Here is a 24,449-nt window from a genome sequence, read left to right on the forward strand (position 1 = left end):
CCAAACAGCCTAGAAGATTTGCAAAAAGCTATGCCGCGGAATTATATCTCTTGTATGTACGTTAATCGCGCTCGGACTATCGGGGATATCAAACTCAAGACACTTTCGTGAGAGAAAGGGAAACTCGGCAGAATTCCATTATACAAATTCAACGCGAAGATCTTTCTCTTCCTCTCTCTCTCTCTCTCCCTTCCTTGCAAAATCTGAGAAATAATTTATATTCGGACACGTGAAGCACATCTCGCGAAATCGCGCGAGAAGACCTTTCCATTAAACCTTAAGCTAAGAGGTGGTAGTCTACTTTGCGCGACAATAATACGCGAGCAAGATTGAGTAGGGCATAGGTGCCGGAATATGCGGAGGGGGTAAGCCAGAGTGCACTGTTCAATAATTCAGCATGCAATAGCGCCAGCTACCCCCCCCCCCCTCACTCTCTCTCTCTCTGTGTTTCTTCTTCTCGCGACTCGGCGTGACGCGTTCTCTCATCTGTCGCTCGCGACTGCGTACGTTCGCATGTCTGAAGAACCGTGAAAAGAAGCGTATCGCATACCCAGTATAATATATCGGGTGATCTGCAATGTATGGATTTTAAGGACGATTTCAGAGCTACTCATCAATATCATTTATGCCTTGTTAAGAGCCTCGCAAAATGTCCCTATTTAAACGAGAGCAAGTGCGCGCCGTAGATAATAACGGATTACATAAGTACAAGTATAAAAATGTCTCTTTACGTAGACTATTCATACTAAATACTTAAACTAATCCGAAACACGATATGACGGATTAATGCGCGCACCGACTTTTGATTTACGAACTCTATAATCTCTAATATAATGCATATGTTTAATGTAACATCCGATATATATGTAATTATATTTCCAATGGGATAAAGTTATGTCTCGGGATAGTTTTTTTAAAAAACAATTAAAGAATTTTGATTGAAATTGAAACGATCGAAATGAAACAGGATCCTTCTTTTACACAATTAATAAAAAATTTATATTCTAATCTTTATTTAAAAATATAATTTTTCGATACACGTGCGTGTATCGTTTTTCAAAATTCGAAATCTATCGCAATAATATCCGCGAGTATACGAAATAGCCACTTACATCGCGCATTTATCTAACGTACGTAAAAAGAATTTGCGAGCTACGGCATAATATACAATATATCGCAAAGATACGAATGCGATTACGCGTGTACAATGTGTCTCGAGTAAAGTTCGATAAGCGCGTAACGTATAACGACAGGACGACGACGCCGATGTCGGAACGGCGCGACGTTTTGCATTCGTATCTGTCAAACCGTTAGCCGCGGAACGCCGTCGAGAAGAGAGGCGGCATTCGGCGATATTTTGTCGTCGATGTCATATACCGTCTCGGGCATGTCACATAAATAACCAGCTGGCCCGACTAAGACCGGCCTCCCGATTCGCGGTGCTCACGTACCTGAAACAAAGGGGAAGAGGTGGAAATCTAAGAGACCGTGACTCTCTTTCTCCCTGGGATATAATACGACAGTGCGGTCTATAAGTAACGAGGCCAGCCGAGTGTTGTTAGAGGATGCAGATGAATCGACCTGCGTAACGGCGACGCATACAATTTATGGTATTATCGCAATCCGCGATAACAATCTAACGCCTGCGCGATAATTATGAAGTAGAGATCTCGTCCTCAATAAATTATCCGACCATGCGGATAACACCGAAAAATAACTATTAGGGAAAATGATTAAGTATGCTACAAATGGTTATCGATCGTTGAATTCTGTTAACAATCACTGCCACAATCAGAAATTAAATTTATTCCACTTATAGCTATCCCATATTTATTTGCGACTTAATTAACGATTTTCCTTTTCCTTGTATGTATATGTATATAATACAAAATCTTTTTTACTTCTTCTCAATAACCATTTGCAACATACTAATTTTAAATCCGTTAAATCAGAAATCTGAAGCCAATTTTTTTTTTTTGGTCGTAATACCAAAATAAATGATAGATTTAATTACGTCATTTTACATTTTCGTAATCTCCGATAAGCTTCGATGAGAGAAGTCTGAATTAGGTTCGACCCCCATATTATGAAGGTGCGCGATTTCGTAATTGCTGTTGAAAAACTTACTGCGAGAAACGGCTCCCCTTTTTTTTTTTTATTCAAATCGCCGACCGAAAACACTTCTTCTCTCTCTTTCTCTTTATACCTCGACGCGCCGGTTTTCGAATTGCCTCGACGAGAGCAGCGGGAACTTTAACGGGCAAAATCCATTCGTACTCGTGCCATACATAAATAAGAAAGTTGCGGGAGTTAAAACTCGAAAGAAACGAGTGGAAGCCGCCATCTCCTCCCCCGCAGGATTTATCACCTCGACGCTCGCGAAGAAGGGTGGCGGCGGCTGCGTCGTGTTTTTCCCTCTCGTGCCCTCGTTTTTGTTTATTACCGGCCTGTCATGCGAGAGCTGCCGCGCTCGATTCCGAGTTAAACACCGCTGATTTACAGAACCAATAGCGTTGGAAACTGACGAGATTTGAATTTTTCACGATGATATTTAAATTCGTACCAGAAAGAATTGAAGCTCCGTTTGTGCAGAATCGCAAATATGTACAGGAAATACTATCGTTTCTCTCATCATTTTTCGTTATCGCTGCCGTAGTAATAATTTCTTCGACAAGCTTTTTTTTGTCGCTTCATATATTTTTCTTCTTTCACAATTATAATATAAAAAGCATATTATATATACGATATATATGAAGTAGAAATAAAACTTCTCACGGAATGAATATTTTAGTTTTTTATGTTATCGTGACGTTGCGGGCACCATGCAAATCAAAACATATCTATACCACAATGTTGACGTGAAAATTCCCGATGAAAGTGATAGAAGGCATTGCGGTGACTGCGAAGCGCGCGGCTATATATATACACATACATACAGGATGTCCCCAATTTAAACGGCAAAACTTCAGGAGCGTGTAGGGGACCGAAAAGCTAAGACAGAAAGTCCTTTAGAGGTTTGCTCGTTTTTCTTCCATTTTCGAGAAAATCACAAAAAAAGAAATAAAACAAGTTTTCGTTTTTTTCACTTCTTTATTTACATTTGATTTATGTTATCATCTATTTAATGCGGATATTGTTCAAAATGTCCCCCCCCCTCTTGCAGCAATGTAAACATTACATCTAGCCCTGATCTCATTAATTACAGTTAGACATTGTTCTAGTGATATTTGGTGCACCGCATCTATGATTCGGTCTCTTAATCGCTCTCTTGAATTGATTGGCACCGTAAAGGATAACATCAAGTGTTTACATACGTAAGGAACTTTGAAACAGAAAGTTTATTCGACGCCAATCGACTCAAGAGAGCAACTGACAATGAGAGATTGAATTTTTGCAATTTTCTCTAAAATGGAGCAAAAACGAGCAAACCTCTAAAGGACTTCTTGCCTCAGTTTTTCAGTCCCCTACACGCTCTTGAAGTTTTGCCACTTAAATTGGGGGCACCCTCTCTCTCTCTCTATATATATATATATATATATATAATTAAAATTCTAAATCCAGATCGTGATTTTGTTTTCCCATTTCCATAGGCCGATTTATAAATGGAACTGCGCATTCATCTCGATATATAACGTGCAAGCAACATCGATCGGGCCACATCGGCGTGTCCCAATACGGAACTGAATCCCGCACACACGTCGAAACGTTCGCGAAAATATGACGACGGACGTACCCATCTGACGCGCGCGCGACCGATCGCGCGCGCGCGCACCGCGTATATTATGAAATCGGTAGATGGGACGCGATGCGGAAAGGATGATATGTACGTTCCCTATTTTAAACTCAAATATTTGGTAATGAATATCGGCGGTGTACGCGACGCCGCGATGGACGGTTCGAGAGGAACGCGGGAAATAGGCAGAGAGCGAGCTTTAATACTCCTGATTGGAAATCTCCGAGATCTGAATAGCCGCGCACTCGTTCCGATCTCTCGTCTCTCCGACGAGATCGTCGGCCCGTACACGACTCACGCTTGGCAAGCACGAACACCGAGTATTAGCCGCAGAAAATCCATCGCGGAATTTCGCAAAGTAGGTACAAACGTAAAAGTACGAAAGTATATCCGCGCTCGTTTCTTTTTCCGGTTCCGTTCTTCTGAATTTTCCCTTCGTCTTTTCCCTCTCTCTCTCTCTCTCTCTCTCTTTTTCCGAACAGCAATCGAGATACTATCGCGCCACGGTATCGATCGTCGCATATACACGGCGAACAAGAGTATCATTCCAGAGTACCCAGTAGTTTCCGCTTTAATAGAAAGTAAGGAGACAAGGAGCGTAAGAATGTTTGTAGATTAAATGTAAATTGACCCCTCCTTCCGACCCCCTTTTCTCGCCATTGTAACGTTGCACCGTTCTCATTTGCTTCGCCGAGGTGCCCGCCCACGGCGCGTACGATGGTAAGATTTTAAGTTAATTTTTCAGGAGCACGCGGATAATTCGACGGTGAAAAGTCTCGTTTTATATCGCCCTGGGAAAAAGAAACCTTCATTTCCGTCTTACAACGGTCGCTTAATGAAATCGGCCATGTTCGCGCAGCTTAATTGTTTCGTTACAAAGAACCCGGTCTATTTTAATAATGGGTTTTCAACAGTTCACAGAGGTATGAATCAAATTATAAAACATTAGTAAAGGATTAAAAATTATATAGGAGCATTAGCCTAAAAAAAAAAAACCTCTATTAATTTTTTTTTTTTTAAACTATGTAATATATATTTTATATATATATATATATATATATATATATATATATATATATATATATATATATATTGTTACAAAACTATCTAGTATGTTAAATTATATAATATAAATATTAATAAAATATAAATATTAATATTAAACACGTCGTACGTTCCTACGCATTATTCCTCCAAATATGATTGCGACAAGTACCAGGGGATACTTAATGAAACCATTTTTATCTGATTATTCCATTTTACGATATAATTTGCCGCATGGTGAATAAGATGTGAAAAAATTCACGTCGTGTCGGAAGTGTCATGCAAAATGCTACGTCGTATTCTATTGATAGCGCGCACGCAATCGTAATTAACCGCGTTTTCGCGAGTGAGTGTCATCTAACAATAAGTGCCATCAAGGATGAAAAGAGAGAAAAGCAGGAAGCCTGATATTGTATAGATCAACATTGCGTACTACAATTCCGCTCTTGCGCATCGTACCGGTGAGTGTGTAAAATTATCTTTTATTTTAATCTCGAGATAATGAATTTTTGTAGCGATTATACAGATGCAGCATTTTAAAATATTTCGTATTTGTTATCATATATAAAATGCTTAATGGCCTGCATTCAAGTGTGATGTATTTTTCTATTTAATTATTATTAGATATATTGAAAGAAAATTGAATATTTTTAAGTTAATAAAAATATTATAAATATAATATCTCATAGATTTATTGCCTCGAAGTTAACGAATTAAGATAAATTATTATATAAATATTTAATATTAAAATATAACTACTCGCTTTCTTTATTATTCGCGCAAAAAATAGAAATGGAAACGGAAATACAAGAGCGAAAATTTTAATATGAACGAAATTCTTATGGACCTGACCGATATTTGACCAATTTTTTCTCAACGTAAGAAATTTAACAGAGCAATTTTTGTTTCTGACGCAAGACGCTAATTTCTCGTAGAAAAAATTACCGCACAGCGCTAATTTTATGCCTTTAATATATAACACGTTGTCTTTAATATACATATATCAGTCTCAAAAGTTCTTAATTAATTTTTTTTTTTTTTTTTAATACAATTTCCAAAAGGAGATAAAAAGAGCACAATTTAAGCTTCGAGCTTTCAATAATCAATATCGCTGAACTTACATATCAATTTATATATATTAATTAATATTGCGATAAAATATTTTCGAGATAAAAAACTAGATATATGGATTTTTTTTATTCTCACATTGATCATCTTATTTTTAGTATTCGTTCGCAATATCATTTGTTAATGTACCATTCGAAACATTAAATGTCAGAAATTTCTACCTTCCAACGTATTAGTAATCAGGGTTGAGAAGTAACGCGTTACTTGTAACGCCGTTACCGTTACAGTTACTTTTTTTCGGTAACTGTAACGGTAATGGCGTTACAAATTTTATTTGTAAGTAACTTCGTTACATTTTTCGGTAACGAGTAACGAATTTAACAGTTACTTTTATCGTTACTTTTTTCAAATTTTTTGATTTATTTAAGATATTATTCTTGCTATTGTGCGTGATAAAATTTTTATCTTAACCGTAAAGCCGTAAGCAAATCGACCAATTAACATTCTTATTATGTTGTAAAAATGCTTGAATGCGATTGATCAACTTATGGCTCTTGCAGACCAGTGCGATGACGCGACGCGCGATATCCAATGAGAGCTTTATCTTTTCGGAAAAGCAGAGCTCTCATTTACTACTAGTTCTAAGTATCTTGCAACGAAAATTAGAAAATCTCAATAAATCTGACCTTATAGATTGCCATTCATTAGTTGAAGCTATTCAGCAAGGTTTAAATAAAAGGTAACTTATTAATTTGATTAATACATATGTTATTTAATTTTAAATAAGGATTTAATTGAAAAATATTATTTTATTTTAAACTATTGATTCAAAAGTATTAATTTCAATAAAACAAACAATGTCGCTTAATTTACTATATTTGATTTTAGATTTCTTACAATATTTGAAACAAAAGAATTAATAATAGCAGCATGTTTACATCCAAAATTTAAGTTAAACCGGAGAAAAAAGAAAACGTGCTGAAAATTACTTGGAGGATTTATTGGGAATCCGATCAACTGAAAATTCTTCAAAAGCTGGAAAATCTGACGATCACGATGATTTTTTCATTTTTGAGCAAAAAACGGTGCAAAATAAATCTGAACAAGAAGAATTGCAACGATTTTTAAAATCAAATAATTGTAATATAGAAATGTTAAACGACTATCCAAAACTTAAAAAACTTTTTATTAAATATAATACAGCTCTACCAAGCAGTGCATCCGTAGAAAGAATGTTTAGCATCGGTGGCTCTGTATTAACACCACAAAGAGGGCATTTAAATGATGATACTATAGAGCAACAAATTTTATTAAAAATTAATGAAGAATTTCGATAAAATTTAATCATTTATTTTGTAATAAACCTTGAATGAAATCTTGCTTACAATTTTTTAAAAGTTTTTCTTATGCAAAATAATTTATTAGTTTGTATTGTAAAAAAGTAACGGAAATTGTAACGACTCGTTACTTTTTAGTAACTGTAACGGTAACGAGTTACTTTTTAAAATTAGTAACGAGTAACGGTAACGAGTTACTTTTTAGAAAAAATAACGGTAACGGTAACGAGTTACTTTTATAAAGTAACTTTCCCAACCCTGTTAGTAATAGATCGAACTGAGATTCAAAATAAAGCAAATCGTATAGTCGTAACATAAGAGTACGAATCTGTCGAATCATTTAGCAGAGCGATTCGAAGCGACGCCCAACTCGTCGGCGCGACGTATTCTCTCGTCAAACAATCAAGTCTCAAAGCGAAGGGTCCCGGACCTTCGACTTCGACTCTGCTCTCTTAATTCCTTCCCAATCGCGCACGATCAAACGATCGCTGTACGCACGAGGAAATCGCTTCAGGTCGCGCTCGGACGATTCGGATACTTGGGACGATTCGAAACGTGCCGCGAATATTTGGCCGCCGAGATGTGTCGTGCTGAAAATACTTCGACTGCCCTCGAAGAATTCTCGTCGTCTCTCATTCGATAAAACACTTATCTTCTCTGATCTTTCGTTGGCCGGTAAACACCGGTCACTTTATGATTTTAACGATCGCAAAAAATCCGCCCACAATAATATTCGACACAATCAATTGTATCGAGGAAAAAATAATAAATGAGATTATACTTTTTCATTATCAAGAAAATTAATATATAGTTAATATATAAGCAGCAATAAAGTTAATTCTTTTAGTATTATATAATATTGTAATATTTTTTTATAAATATCTATTTTATAGTATCACTTTTTTGACGTTCTCGAGATTCTACAAAATATTTATCCGAATATCTGCAAATTTTCGTTAAAATTTAGATAATTTTCAGCACAATCTTTTCATATCCGTTCGAAAGAAAATATCATTGAAGATATTCAATAGACCAAAGCCGAATTCACTGGCGCTTTTCATTTCGTTAATTAGCAGCTTATCGAATCGATATCGCAACGCGAAAAAGCTGTCTTGCATTCGATCTCGGATGCGCTCTCAATAATTTTTCTATATTTTTCATTCATAGCTGCTGAGAGAGAGCGTGTGCCTATCGATAGATCGCCGTGGCATAAAGTCGATAAAGGTCACGATCCAAATAGGCAAACGAAACACGGTGCAGCAACGTGCGCGTCTGTTTATTTCTTTTTTTTTTATATTATTTCTTTCACGTAGTTCACGATAGAACGAGCAGCGAACAAATGGCCGAGTACGATTCTCGGGCAAAATTGCCAAGCGAATACTTTGCAACGAATGCAGATTTCGCGAACCATTCGTCAATCGAGAGCCGTTGGTCCTGCCGTGATCCTGGCCGCAGGAGGGACAATTTAATCGACAATCATTTACTATCCGATGGTTCAGCGGTGGCCTCCATCCCGCTTTATTCTCTCCTCTCTTCGTCCTCTCGGGCGTTCGCGCTCGAATATCCCTCGGATTCTGTTTCTCTTTTTCTCCATTCGTTCGCTCTTCCCTTAACCCGCTCTTTCGACGTATAAAGGGCGCCGCGATTAAAACATCATCTGTTGATATTCTCACCCTCCCGTCCCACTAGATTCAAATTCGATACACGCTCTATACGAAGAAACATCCATTTCACGGATATAAATGCGTCGCGCAATAATTTTCCCAGAGATAGAAAAAAAAAAAAACGGACGCGGCGCGGACGAGGATTAACATTCATCTCGAACTTAACTCTTTAATCGCTGAGGATGTAAAGTGGCGCAGAGTCGTTAAGTCTGCTAATAACAGTCACGCGTTATCTCACGCGATAACCCTTCGGTCTTAAAACACTTGTAAAACGCGGGATTTCTAATCGAGATTCCTCTTTCCTGGATTCTTAGTAGAGATACATACCGAATTTACGAAAGCTGCGCTTTCCAAGCGATTCGCCTATAATTTCGCGTTCCCACGTGCACTTTCGCGAAGAACGGTGTAGCCGATAGACAAAGTTAATTCGCGCGCGAGGATAGAGAGAGCGGAGGTTGTCGGAGACGCGCGTTTCGATTTGCGATCAGTTCGTTACTCCGGAACGAACGGGTGCAGTAACTGCAACCGAGCGCGACGGAAGGGAAAGAGGAGTATCGGGGACGACGAGCCATCCGCGTAATTTTGTTTGCTCTCGTCGAGCCCTTTGTTCGCGCCCGCGCCGCGTCTCGTTTTTCGTTACATCGATTCCGGGATCGATTCGATACCCCGGCCGGCAACGGAGAATAGGCGTATAGCACGGATCTATTAAACCGTATTACGAAGTGCTACGAAGAAAATACGGGGTGATTTAATTCGATACCGGCAAACGCATGTAACACCGGCTCAAAAATTGTGTCGTCGGAGAATAGTTCGTTAACAGGCGAATGACAGCTGCGCCGAGGCGAGAAGAACGTTCGACGAGTCGTTGATGTGACTTTTTACGTGCCCGCCGATCTATCGTCTGCTTTATCATGGCTCTATCGATGGAGAGAATCGGAACATGGCTCATCTCGATAAAGAGAAGAACGAATTGGGACACGGTGATAGGCGGAAATATTCGCCGCGTAGGTTGCCAATCATTAATATACTAGTATGCAGGTAGACGCAATATTGAACATGACAATATATTCCCTACCATAAATCGATTTTGTATTCATAATTTTATTTTAGATAGTTTGAATAAAAATTCACAAATTTGCCTATAGAATTAGAATTTGAAGGGGGGGGGGGGGAAATTAATTTTAAAATTTTCGAAAGATGTGATAAAGTTTTTTATACATGTGACAATGTAATTTTTCATTTTTAAAGTCACCTCTTTTTAAAAAATTTTTTATATCATAAAATATATTCGTATGACTTTGGGATTTTCCTTCTTATAATAATTTATTCTATTCTTTTTATCTCTCGATGTTAATAAACCTACAAAACAATGATATATATAATATCTGGAAGAACATGATCGCGCGAAGAGATTAATCCCACGATAAGCTCGCGGTACGATGGGCCGCCTCGGGTAAAATTTCGAAGAGGACATTTTGACGTAATCGGTTCGTCCATTCGCCGGACGATCTACATGGTCCGTTCGTTCCGATTTACGATTGATACACGCGTCGATCAACGCGCGCAAAGCGATACCCGGCCAGGCGTCTCTTTCCCACGTGCGCGCGCGCGCGCGCGAATCGCCGGGCGAAAGCGTGGACGGCGCAGAGCGAGTTAATTTGTTCACGGTAATAGTACATATTCGATACGTATACCGGGCAAATGAACTCCATACCGCGACGCTACACCGAAAGATAAATGTGCCGACGGGGAGAAGCTTGTCATTCGATAACAAATGTCAGTTGCGGAGCCGCCGCCGCCGCCGCCGCCGCCCCCGGTCCCGTATTTATCGCAACGAATGGTTGCAGGTGCGCGTTATTTTTTTCCCGTCTACTCTGGCCATTTTCAAAAATATAGTACCGTAAAGCCGAGAATACCGCGCACGTATTATCCTCGATGCCTCTGGGATTTACATAAGAGAAGGCGTAAAAAATTATGCGAATAATGCGAAGTGAGATAAATATGAATAGTTTTGCATTCTTTAAACGAATCGGTCGAATCAAGCGAGCGGAAGGAGTTAATGACGGAGAGGAAGAAAATAACAAGCGGATAATTAGATAACGCGATCGTAGAGAGGAAATCCGATACGCGAGGCGCGTCGGCGTTTTTCGCGCCGTGTCGATCACAGCCTCCGAGAGAGAAACTCATCGCGAAGGAGCCGCACGGATAATAACGTCTCCTCCCGGGAGACCAACCGGTAATAACCGAGCGTTGGCTGGAGATTGGGGGTTGGTACGAGGGGTCGAATTAGATGAAGCGGGAGAAGGAAGGAAAGGCTGGCTGGCTGGCTGCTGCTTCACACGCGAAGGAGTCTCCAAATGGAAAGCCGACCGAGTCTTCCGAGATGGCGCGTCCCATCTCTTTACCCCTTTCCAGGTGGTCGCGAAAGAGGAAGGAAGGAAGGAAGGAAGGAAGGGAGGGAGAGAAGCGAGGAATAACATTCATTACTCTCCGGGGCTTTCGGTAATTCGTGATCGGGGGCTGCGGAGAGAATCCTCCGTTTCTTAGACCTCCGCCCTAAATTACCGAACGGCGTTACATACAGGGGGACTTAAGGGGTATGCGTTTTTTCTCTAATGTAACTTTAACGACTTAAATTTGGATGTGAGAGAACGAGATTCGCCGTGATCTGAGAAAAGAAATTGAGAGGAAAGAGGAGACACGGGGGATGGAGAGGGGAGGGGGGGGGGGAGGAAGCCTACGAAAAACCGGGAAATCGAGAAGCGAAGAGAAAGAAGAGCTTTATCCGAGAAACTTGGGCGCCATCGCCCAAAGGGGCTCCAGGCGTGCTGATAGAACGAATAAGTTGCGTAGCTTGCGACGCGGCAACCGCATATTGCCCCTCAAAACTACCACTCTACCGGCACGTTTTTAATAACGCCCTTACGTGACCCCTTGCCTTTCGCGCGCTCTTATCGCTTCGATCTCACCCCCCCCCTCCCTCCCTCCCTCCCTCTCATATATTCCGCCCTATCAATTTCATTCTGCGTTTTACCATATTTCTCTTTGTCTATTCGATGAAATTTCGCCCGTAACCACTTTATTATATATTGAAGAATCAAATATTATGCATGGGCAATAATGATGATTCTTAACGTCGGCAAATGTGTATATGGCTTAAAATTATATTATAACAAATCTAATGAAATCTGGTAAATAGTAAACTCAAGCTTCTGACGCCTATGAGACCTCTATGTTAAATATTTTTTTCACATCTGCACGATAGAAAGAAACTGAATCCTTTAGACAACTAAGAAGGAGAGATTCTTTTTCTAGATTTTTTTTTTTTAATAAAATGAGATTCGGCCTCACCGCGCATCCGTCGTTTCAGTAAAAAGCTCAAGCTTCCTGGAATATATATCGTGCATATCTGTACATGTTCCGCAAACGCGCTTTGCTCGTCGCTTGTGCCCGCCTCGCTGAATCATATCCGTTCCAATCGCGCGTTCGGTTATATCGCGGTCGCGCTTTAACCGCGTTATTTTCGTTCGTCCGGAACGAGAGATATCTAACCCCGGATGATTGGTGAAATCGCCGGCATAAAAATTCAACGACCGCGTAACGCCCGGGCCCGCCCAAATCCGCGCCGGTAGATACGGAACAGTTACGATTAGATTACCGTAACTTGGCCCGTTATCGCGGCGGCGTATCGCGGAAAATTCGACGACGGCCGCGAAGAAACGCGGAGAAACAGACCTAATTCGCGAATAACGTACTAACACGCGCCGCATAAAATCGCGCCCCCCCCCCCCCCCCGTAATAACATATACGAGCCAAAGTGTATATCGGTGCGGCAGCCAAGCGGGGTTTATGTATCCATATACACAAAGCTTATCCCGCTCTCGAGCGCTTTCCCCTATGTAACTCCTCCCGCCCTGCCTCCCTCCAGCCCCCTGTCCCTTGGCTCCGCATTTTTAATTAAAAATCCTGCGTGATAAAACGACGCGGTCAAAAAATAAGCGGATATGAAGAAAGGGTCCGCGCGTTTCCTTTTTCATGCCGAGCACGCAGTATCGTATTGCGAAACGCTGCGGGCCATCGCGTCTCGCTATTGTCCCGTTTATCTGCGAATTCTCGCTGGACGAAACGTTTGTGCTAGTCACGCGAAGGAGAAAAGGCGATATTCTTCGATTTTAAGGAGTCGCGACACATGTGTGTACGAAACGTAGACGACAAGTTCCGATAAGGTTTTGAAGTTAATGAATCTAGAGTTTTCGTTATTTCCTGTTTTTATTTCGAAAATGAAGGTTCCTCTTTTAAAACTTCATCATAATGCTATCTATTATCGAATTTTTTACTAATATTAGAAATTTGCGGCGATCAATTATTCGTGTAACGGCTCTTAAATAGAATATTAATTATAAAAAAATTAATAATCAGAGAGAGAGAGAGAGAGAGAGAGAGAGAGAGAGAGAGAGAGAGAGAGAAGATTATGCTTAAGAATAAAGATTTAAAGTTTTTATACCAAATTAAAAATTAAAAATTAGTTATAAAAGAAACATGGCTGCCAACTACTTATTTCTTAGTTGATAACTCTTAGTTAATAACGGCATAATCAACGGCTTATCTTTATAGCTGTATTACAAGTTATAAGTTATGTGATCTTGAAAGAAGCATAGTTTTATTGCACATTACTTAACGGATAACATATCTATATTATCTTATTACGGCCTGATCTAACATCCGTTTCTAAAATGATCCAACTCGCTTATTACTAAACATTCCTAATTGCTAGGAGTAATATTTTGATATCAATATACGGGCTGTCAATTATGACTGAAATTTCCTAAGGCATATATCGTAAGCAGTTTCCAAATACAATACCATAAACTTTAAAATATTTTTCAAAAATACATTTTTTAAAATAACTTTTTTTTTATTTTTTTTTTTTTTTTTTCCCCAAAATTTCACAGGCCTAATGACGAATAACATTTATAGTACAAGCAACGCTATAACGAAATGACAATCTTATCGAGTTTCCAATCTTTCTAATGCGCGAAAAATTCACACGAAATATCTTTTTAATAGTTCGACCGTGTGTCGTGTATCCGAGCCACGTATAGCTCGCCCATGTTTGTGTGTGTGTGTGTGTGTGTGTGTGTATATGTGACATCCAACCCTCTCCTCGTCGTCGTCGTCTTCCACTCGGCTATTCCCCCCCCTCCTCCTCACCCCCCCCCCCTTTTTTCCCTCCTTACGACACTATCTCCACGAAACTCGTAAAAGACCCATTCGTTTGACTTACGTCGCGGCTCGTTTGTTATTACAGCGCTCGTTACAGAGTCAATTCTGGCACTCGTATTCGCGTGTACGAATCTTTATGATCATGCCGGTGAAATTACACGACCCCGTCGAGGAGGGCGGGACGGATCGGAGAGAGATTGACAGGGTCTTAGACGAGGAAGAGGATCATAGTAGCGCTGTCCAGCCACCGTTAATGCTTCCATTCGAAGGCACATTACGAACGGATATATGATATATTTGTTATGTATACGGATCCTTACGTAACACGTCTCGTTTGCACCTACGTGGAAAATTAGCTTTGCCCTGGCCGACCTCGGTTTTACGATTCCCGGCAGATTTTTACGCCGTGGACGAACATGGCTGTTGCTTTAAGAGGCACGAAGCAAAACGCGTAACGCGAGTTATTACCGTCGTAATGTGACAAACGACAATGTGACTTAGCGCGATTAATACGATGTGAAATATACATATATAGAAGAAATATATATAATACAATATAATAATATTAGCAAGCGGTACTATCAACGTAATCACTGAAAATATCAGAGTGTGCTAAGAAAAACGAATTTAAAAAAACGCTCGAATAAGCACATGGGATTTAAAGGGCTTTCGCGTCGCTGTAAAAAAAAAAAAATGGGGCTTAAAAACGGATTCTCTCCGAGACGGTGAAGTGAAATCATGTAAGCGCGTCGCCGGGAGAGGAGCGTTCGCCGGTAACTCTGTGAACGAAGAGAGCGAAGATATTTCCTATATGACATAATATCCATTACGGATCGTACAATGGAGCGATCGCGACGCTTAATATACCGGGAATGCGCGTTACAATTACCATTGTACGCTAGAAAGTAATTAGTTCACTGTACCAATAAATCGTTTTTGCCTCGCCGCCGACATATGTCCTACATAGAAATAATTAATGAACGCAACAATGGGCTGATCCCACCACATATGCGTCGTTGGAATTTATATTATTTCATTGACGACATTTTATACAAATCGCCGACATATGCGCAAATGGAAATCGAAAATGACGCACGTAAGCCAATGAAATAAAGATCTAATTATTACAGCAAATTTCTTCATTAGGAACATATATATATAGTTAGGTAATGAATTTATTACTATACAATGCAGACATGCATACGATATTTCGATTAGTATATAAAATTCGATTCAACTTAATTAATTAATTAATTAAAAAGCAGATTGTTTTTTTTAAATTTAACTTTCACGAATTATATAAAAAGAGGCCAAATTATCTTTTTATAAAATTATTATTAAACTTTTAGTTTTTAATTTTTAGCTTCCTAATGGTTGGTAGATTTGATAGGAAGAATAAAAAAATTTATATTTATGAGCAATTAGTAGTTTTAAAATTTATTAAGTTCAACGAAGAGACCAGAATCGAGCTTCACGAGCATCACTGCTCGAGAAATTACAATTCCCAAGCGAGATTTTTAATGGACTTCACCGGCGAATGATTTCTCATCCTAATCTGCGGCGACAAAGTCGCGAAACAGACGACGCAAACGTTCCCGGGGAAACTCTGAAAGATTTCAGACGGTAGAGAGCGAAGAAGCGAAAGAGAAACGGTGAAAGGGAAGGACCAAGTAGAACGGCAAGTTTGAGCGAGGGGAAGGAAAAAGTCGAGGACTCAAAACGGACACATTGACGAGACTCGAGGAGATAGTTTTCCTTTGTCGCGACTCTCGCCGCACACTCTAGAGAGAACCCTCGCGGCCGGAAATAAATTACCACTCGAAATCCCCCGAAAGCCTTTTACCCTCAGTTTCGCGCGGGGCCCCGAGATCGAGTAGAGTCGCGAGGAACAATTTTATTGTATTTTTTAAGCTGGATATGCTGCCGGAAGAGGGAATAGAGCGCGGGACACCAACTCAAGCGACTGAGGATTCGAGTGCGCGCTAACGATATAAACTCATGTCGAAGGGAACGTACGAAGAAAAGGCGTTGCTGATACGATCGTTGAGAGAAAATAAGTGAAAAATAGCGTAAGAATGGCGCGGACTGGACGAGCAGACATTCGGAGCCATCGTTAGCTCTTTAAGGACCGGTAACCCCTCTCGAAAAGACAATAATGTCTCTTCCTCCCCTCCCCCCCCCAAAAAAAAAGTAAAAATTTCTTCTACAATTCTTTCTGCTTTCGGCTTTTCTTACTGTTCTCTTCTTATTTCTAATAAGATTTTTATCGCGATAAATAGAAACAAAAATAAGAACGAGTTTTTAAACATACTCATATATCCGAGTATTGGAGTATTTTCATTCTTGTCTTATCATTTTCTTGTTTTATTTCATACAATATTTTCTGGCGCTTCTTTTATTTTCGCGTTCTTAATTTTTATACCCAAATGACAGCAAACCCTCGTAATATTTCGAAATAAATAAGTTTGACATATTTACGACAAGTCGCGTCTCTATCGTTTTCAACTTCGTGTTGTTGTCTTACGAGACAATTCAACTTGCACCGGGAAGATTTTCAATGGTTTAAGTTTATTTTTCTATATATCACGAAAAAAGTCCAAAAGATAGAAATACGAATTCCCATGAACCTCCTTCTCGCTGGACACGCCGCGCTTTATAAACATAGCTCGTGGACGAAACAGCGAATCTAATACGATTGCGATAAACCGGGGTGCGGTCGATGGCAAGCGAATAGAAAAGAACGGATGAAGGGAAGCTACTAGAAGCAAGCTGGCGGAATGGAAGAGGGGAGAGGAGGCCGGAAAAACCGAAGGAGTAAAATTGCACGTCGTGCGACGCAGGAAAGGGAGATCCAGCCGCGTTTCCATTACTTCATTTCCGAGGCTGAAAGCCGCAGGACAATGGGGCGCCCTCGAAAGGTTGACACGACTGAGAGCTACGGGATGTCCCGATCGTACCGAATACCGACGGTAAAAAGAGGACGAGCCTCGATCGATGGACGGATATGCGCGGCGCTCCTGCGAAAATTACTCCACCCGCCAGTAATTTCGATCGATCGATTATCATTAATCCGCTCGGTCTTGAATTATCGCCACCGGCGCTTCAATAGAACTGCGAGGATAAAATCCGTTTAAAACTATTAGCCGATGAATGGAAGGCGGGAGAATGTAGGAAACCGAAAACGTTTGGTAAAGCTAAACACAATCCAGGCCGTTTTTGATTTTTCTTTTTTTAATTAATGGTTACAATTTTATAAAGTTGAATAAAATTGAAATTAAAATACTTTATCAAGCAGAGTAGCGTGTTCCGTTACGGACGCACAGCCCGTTCGTATCTTTCTTCGTTCCTTACTTTAATTTCCTTGTGGAAATTCTTCTGATTTTTCATATACATTCATACATTCGTAAACGGAAATTTTCTCCGATTACCATATATTTTATTCTTATTAGTAGAAATTTCGGAATAAAATTCACTAAAACCAACAGCTATCTGTACATTCTATTATTCATTGAATTTTCACGCAGCTTATTTACAAAAGAATTTGAAATTTGTCAGTATACAATATATAAACAGGAATATATTAAATATACACAATACAACAAATTACCACGTGTATTTTCGCCGTGCTCGAGCGATTAATGGAGAATGGGAAAATCGTTTACTACTCTGACGAGAATGTTTTCCACGCGACATGCGCGTCATTACGGCGTTTATTATGCATTTATTTCGCGGCGCAAACTCGTTCGTGCTCTAGAATTACCATGTCATGCTGCTACAATTGCGTGCGATAGTATCTTCGCATTCGATTGTAGTTAACTCGCCAAGTGTTTGTCTCACACGTAATTGCAGAAATGCGAGAGCTAAAGTTGACCGGGATAATGGGCGCGTATAATAATGAATAAATGCTTCATTGCTTCGTAATTAGCGTTGCTGGCGACCTATGGCTCCTGTTAGATTGATCGATTTAACAGATCGATTAATGGCACCGATAACACGTTTAATCGCAAATCGGTAAACACTTATTGTCCTATTAAATATATAAAGCTTTTCTCTATTTACACGCTATTGATAAAATGAGAAAAATCTTTCTTTAATTCGATAAAAACTTTTTTTACCTCGAGTTTTCGATATTGCTAAAGGAATATCATTGCAAGATATTTAAAATGTTTCTTCCGATATTTTTTTTAAACATCAGTATCGCTGATACCGCGCATATATAACTTGACAAATAAAACCGGCAATAAAATATGCCATCGGAATGTCATCGCTAATATTAGCTGTCATCCGACACGCTCTTTATTACTTACGGACTTTGGGGAAAATCGAGTTCCGCGATCCTTAAGAGATTCGGCGATGCACCGTAAGAGGACGAGGCCATCCTTGCACCGGGAATAGTATATCATTCCGAAAGTGAAAAATGTTCCGCTTCTATCCAATTCTCTCCCTACTTCGCAGCTCGGTGCGATAAGAGTATTTACCCGATGATATATCGTGGCGCGTGTTTACGAGGATATTAAAATTGTTTAATAAAAGCGAATAACGTATGGACGACAATTAATCGTATATCAACAAGTAATAGGAGCAATGCTGAACGCACCGTCAATCTGGATACATAATTTTGTTTATTTAGCATCAGGCGAACGTACATGCGCGATATTGCACACGTTATTCGCCAGATAGTAACGCTGAAATATATATCGCGGTAGAAAACTTTGCTCCGAAATTTGAATCTTTTAGCAAAAACGGCATAAATTATTCTTCGTATCGTAAGTACAAAAACAACAAACACATTAAGCGCCGCGCGCTCATATATTCGTTATTATTTGCTAAAATATTCATAACGCTCAGTTAATCGCGCTTTAACACATTTCACGCCTGATTTATTTCAGTGTAAAATTCTAGAACCTCCAGCGCAAGCGAACTCTTTAAAGATCTACATATATATATACGTTTCGATATTTAAATTAATTTTGATTCAAAAATACATGTTCCCCCTACTTTGATGTTGAATACAGTTTCAAAAGGATTTTTTTTTTTTTTTTTTTTTTTTTCCCCTGATATGTATTTGCAGTAAAAATTTGATTATCTTATGTTTGTATATATGCCATACTGAGCAGAAAAGATCTATATTTTGTATATAAAAGTTTGCAAATATCTGACGTGGAGGACTTCTTCTTTTTCTCCTTTCTCTCTCGCAGGATACCTAATCCTGTCTCCAACGGCGGAAGCGACTGACGCAACGATGCGCCCTGAAAGAGAAAATTATGGGAGAGATATACTAGAATGTCGGTACCAGCGAAACCACTATCCCGCAGAATTTTCGAACTGGATAAATTACGATACGATCGCCGTAACCACGTAGTATTGACCGCACGTACCGCCATAGAAAAGCGCCCGATGCGATTCCGTCATGCGATTAATTCAGCTCGATGGCGCTGGAATAATCTTGATAGTTTTGGAAAACACATCTGGGGATATTTTCGCGGAAAGGGGGAAAGAAAGAAGACAGAGCACAAATAAGCCATTTAGTTATCACTCGATTTCGCATTAATTTTGCTATGAATGCGTATTATGCCATCTCGAAAATAAAGAGAAGCGAGAGAGAGTTTGCGAGGGGCGCATCGCGAAGATTTACTCTTGATCGAAATCCGATATTCGCACACATTATAAATTTTGTATGTGTATGGATTCGAGGATCAAATTTTTATTCCATTCCAGAGAATAAAATTACGGATGCAAATAAAATTCTGCAAATCTTATCTATTTCAGCTCGATAAAATTATCCTTCTTTTTCGAGGATTATAAACGGCATTTGATAGCGATACTGTCTTGGTTCTATCTCAACCGGAGCCTTCCACATCGAATTATCGTATACCGCGTGTATAATCCAGTTAATCTTTATTCAATCTAGCGAAACGCTTTTGGTATCTCGAGAATTCTCAGGAGCGATGGGGTCTCGGAATATCACGATTGGATATCAGAAATGTCGGGATCGAGAGAGGGACAGAGATAAACAGAGATATCGATCTCGTCATTATTTCATTCCGCTCGATGGTATTCGAACACTTTAATAGCATCGGTAACGCGCCAAGTGTTTTCTTACCCGTGGAAAGAAGAACCGCATCTTTGTACAACTTTGATTTCGCTCGATCATGATTTCGCGTTAGAACGCACGTAGAACTTTTCCATCGCTTTTGCTCCGCCTCGCAAAATTGCTTTTCCGCAAATCGTTTCGCGCCATTTTTCGCGGAATATTAATTTCCCGGGATATTTCGCCGGCGGAATGTTTCAAGTTGCTGCTGCGGAGATAACCCCGAAAGCGAACGGAGCAAAAGACTCCGGTTACGCCCCGAGATAGGTAGCAGAATGCGCCTAGAGCGGAGGCAAGGCCGGAGGTTCGAGAGCGCGAGGAAAAAAAAAGGGTGAGAGCCCTGAACTATGTAGTCTTTAAATGTTGGAAAAGCGCGAAACTGTTTTAAAAAACTGGGAAAAAGTTTTATTCCCCCGGCGCCTTAAACTCTCGCCGCAAAACTTCACCTGCACCTGGACCCTTTACAAGGAAACTTTCTTATTGAAAACTATTCGTTTGCTTTGGCCGATCCACGACACGCCGGAGTCGTGAACGAGAAATAATGCGATCTAACGATCCTTGGGATAATGAGCACTACTATACGTCGCCGCAAAGTGTGATTTCAATTTTTACTAGAAATTATTTTTTTCTATGTAAGAGAGAGAAAGAGAGACTACATTGACTCTCCATTTATCAAAATTAAATAATAAAGGCAACATCGTACAAAGTAATATCGTAAAATGTTAACTGCAGCTAATTTCTATCTTTCATATGAACTATTCGCGATGGCAAGCGCACGACTTATGTTTATCTCGGTTTTTAAATTAATGAGAATGACGTTGAGAAGCACGTTATTCTATAATAATGTGGCAAACAAATAACGAAGTCGATTATGCATGCCGAGTCATTAAAACCCGGCAAACAGTCGAGCGCACTTCAAAAGCGGACGGTGGTGCGTAATTGGGAAAAATTATAAAACAAAGCAGCAACCACTTTGGCAGAGCGGTAACAACCTTGTGCATACCCGTACTTGTCGGTCAAAACGGAACGTGCCTCGGCGAAAAATTGTTTGAAACGTTTATTCAACGACGAAAGTCTCTTCTTTGTTAAAGCCAACACGTAAGCATCATCAAATATATAAGCTCCCACGTACACGCACACACAAAAATTAATATTATTGCAATACAACGATAATGTATCGACAAATTTTAGTAACCGTAAAATGATTCTTTAGATAATCAAATCATTTATTATATAAACTAGATCACACGCACGCATTGCATACTGGATAATGGATGGAATGAGAAAAATCTTTATCTAACAGAATTAATAAAGAAATATATCAGCCTTTTTCTATAAAAATGTTCAATAAAAAATAAGTTCTTTATTATACAGGGTGTCCCATTTTAAAGGACCCACTCAAATATCTCAGAAACACTGCGTTAAATCGAAAAATGTTTCGGACAAAAGTTGCGTGGCTTCAAGGGGGCCATAAGATGGTGACAATGATTTGACCTTGGAAAATCATTTGAAGGTCATGTGAAGGTCAACTTTAAAATCTTAAATGGAAACCCCCATTTTTTACTTAGCATTCTTGTAACTGACATCGAGAGCTTTCCAAAATACTATAATAAAGTATTTTTTTTTATTAAGTACTTTTTGAGTTATTTTATATTTTAATCTGACATCTTTTGATATAAAAAATTAAATATCTCATAAAATAGTTAGTTTTTGATAATCTTAATGTAATACTTTTATGTACAGAATAATGATACAAATCAATTGGTATAAAAAAATAATAGCTTTTATAAAAATTATTTACGATGTATTTTTTTAAACAATTATTTTTTTTTTTTTTTGCACTAATTGATTTGTCTCATTATTCTGTACATAAAAGTATTACGGTAAGATTATCGAAAACTGAATATTTTATGAGATATTTAATTTTTTATATATCAAAAGATGTCAGATTAAAATATAAAATAACTCAAAAAGTACTGAATAAAAAAATAGTTTATTATAGTGTTTTGGAAAGCTCTCGATGTCAGCTACAAGAATACTAAATAAAAAATGGGGGTTTCCGTTTAAGATTTTAAAGTTGACCTTCAAATGATTTTCCAAGGTCAAATCATTGTCACCATCTTATGGCTCCCTTGAAGCCACGCAACTTTTGTTTGAAACATTTTTCGATTTAACGCAGTGTTTCTGAGATATTTGAGTGGGCCCTGTAAAATGGGACACCCTGTATATAATATATTCTATTAATTTTCATATTTAGGTATATAAAAATATTATGTTGCAATACACAACTGTATATGATAGTGTTGCAATGTACGAGAAAAGCTTTATTATATAATGAAATATTATATTAAGGATATTTAAACGCGAATGAAGAAAATTCTTGTTGGATTATGAAATGCTACGCGTTTGCGTTCGATCATGATGAAACGACGGTGAATTTACGGTCGATGTCATCTAGTGCCTAGCGATATTCATTTCGCCCTGGGGACGCCGATAAAATATAAAATACACGAATAAGCGAGGATCAATGTAGATAATGGAATGCCAAGCGATGCGCGTTAAGCACGGACACAAATTGGCGCGCCGCACGCGCAACAGGGCTTTCGGCCGTAAAATATTATGTCATAAATATCTCGAACTCAGATTAATGTAATCGCCAAAATACCAGTCGACCCGCGCGGCGCCGCACCGACAAATACACGGGATGTTCCAGATTTACCGCGATCGTAACTTCTCTTCGATGCGCGTCTGGCGCTCAACTTTTTCTTGGCGAAAGATTTCACAAGATGCCTCCTCAAGTCGCAACTTCTTATAATCCGCGTTAAAAATTTCGCGATGATTGAGAGTTTCGAATAGAAAAATAAAGAATTCATTCGAATTACACGCGTTCTATTGAAAACATCCATACGTACAAAATTCCATGTATATGTTAAAAATTCTTACTCCGAGAGATTAATATATCGTAATATGCAATAACGTTCATAACGTATAACTTTTCTTGCCACGACTCATTGCGATTTGTCATCATTATTATTAGAAATTTTCTATTATCTCACAATGTTTGCGGATGTATAGTCTCCTCTCTTTATTATAATAGTTAAATTTGATTTTGGAATACAACGTATTCATGGCACATAACGGATACAATAGATCATGCAATGCATTTCTCATACAATGTTGATACTTGATATACACATATCTTATTTATTATTATCATTATTATCTCGAATGAAAAGAATAATTCTATGATCTGTCTCCATAACTGAGAGAATCTTATAGCGAATCAAATTAATGACTGTACACCCAAATGCCGCACCATGTGTGTGTTTTACGATAAAATAAAAAAAGAATTAAAATTAAAATTTCTTTCCGTCTTTCGTATTTATAGCAACTAGCGGATATAGTTAAATAGAATAGGCGTACACGATCCATTATATACCACGGTGTGCTTAAACTGTCGTTAACGACTTCCCTGCCCGCCTCGCACCGCGCGGGTTACGCGAAATACTCCGGGGCCTTATAAGCCCGGAGCTTGTAAGCTTGTAAGCGAGCTCTGTTTTATCTACTTTTTTTTAAATACCTGTTTACGTCGACCATGCAACACTATCGCGATTTGGCCATTACGAGAGCTTTCTCGTTAATTACGACATTACCGCGACCTGTTGTACGCCACTCGTGCGCCGCATCGTTACTTTCTCTTTCTCAGTGATTTTGTGTTCGCTTACCTGAAACAAAGAGAAAAAAAAATCCATTATATCAATGTACAAGATACTTTATAAAATTCTGTCCAGGAATTATTTGTGGAAAAGCGAGTTTTCTAAAATCCTAATAAATCGATTATTTTGGAAAGATGATTTTCACGCATATACAGGGTGTCCAATAATTTTTGGCATATCCGAAATGTGAGGATAAATTGGGTGAAACTGAAAAGAAAAATCCTGTACCATTTTGCAATTTTCGTAATAATTATTGAGAAATTAATTAAAAGAGATCGCGCGAGTATAAGCACGCAACGAGAAGAGACAACCCAAAAGTGGGCGCGCGACAAAGTTTTGGGAGGAGCTCTTTACAAATGACAACAGTTAGAGGAACGAGCGGTACACAACGATGGATTGTCGCGTCCTAGCAACCACATATCATGTATACATATATAGATATTTTTTTGTATCGTTTAATAAAAAAGAAAGTGCGCTATTACTTTTTGTTCTTTATTATGATCGTCAGCTGCGAAAAGCTATGTAATAATGAGCTAAGTTTCTCCTAACACCTAGCTTCTTTGATACGCTATT

The 24,449-nt window shown here is 39.0% G+C and overlaps 1 protein-coding gene across 19 annotated transcripts in view; it reads right to left on the reverse strand.

Annotated features, from left to right (window-relative positions):
- Nucleotides 1–24,449, reverse strand: part of LOC138933850 (protein muscleblind) — a 420,535-nt gene that overhangs the window by 248,252 nt on the left and 147,834 nt on the right. The window contains exon 4 of one of the 19 annotated variants that reach the window (XR_011447058.1): nucleotides 23,741–23,885. The exons of 17 other annotated variants lie outside the window; for them this stretch is intronic. Coding sequence is in view for 1 of the 2 variants with exons in the window: in XM_070297070.1 (XP_070153171.1) it covers nucleotides 23,863–23,885 (23 nt within the window). In the remaining variant the exon portion in view is untranslated. Of the gene's footprint in view, nucleotides 1–23,740; nucleotides 23,886–24,449 lie in introns of those variants that run through there. One more of the 19 variants, XM_070297070.1, reaches the window with a different exon arrangement.

This window comes from Polyergus mexicanus, unplaced genomic scaffold, assembly GCF_030449975.1.
Source record: "Polyergus mexicanus isolate NDT 795.1 unplaced genomic scaffold, iyPolMexi1.0 SCAF_1, whole genome shotgun sequence".
Lineage (NCBI taxonomy): Eukaryota > Metazoa > Arthropoda > Insecta > Hymenoptera > Formicidae > Polyergus > Polyergus mexicanus.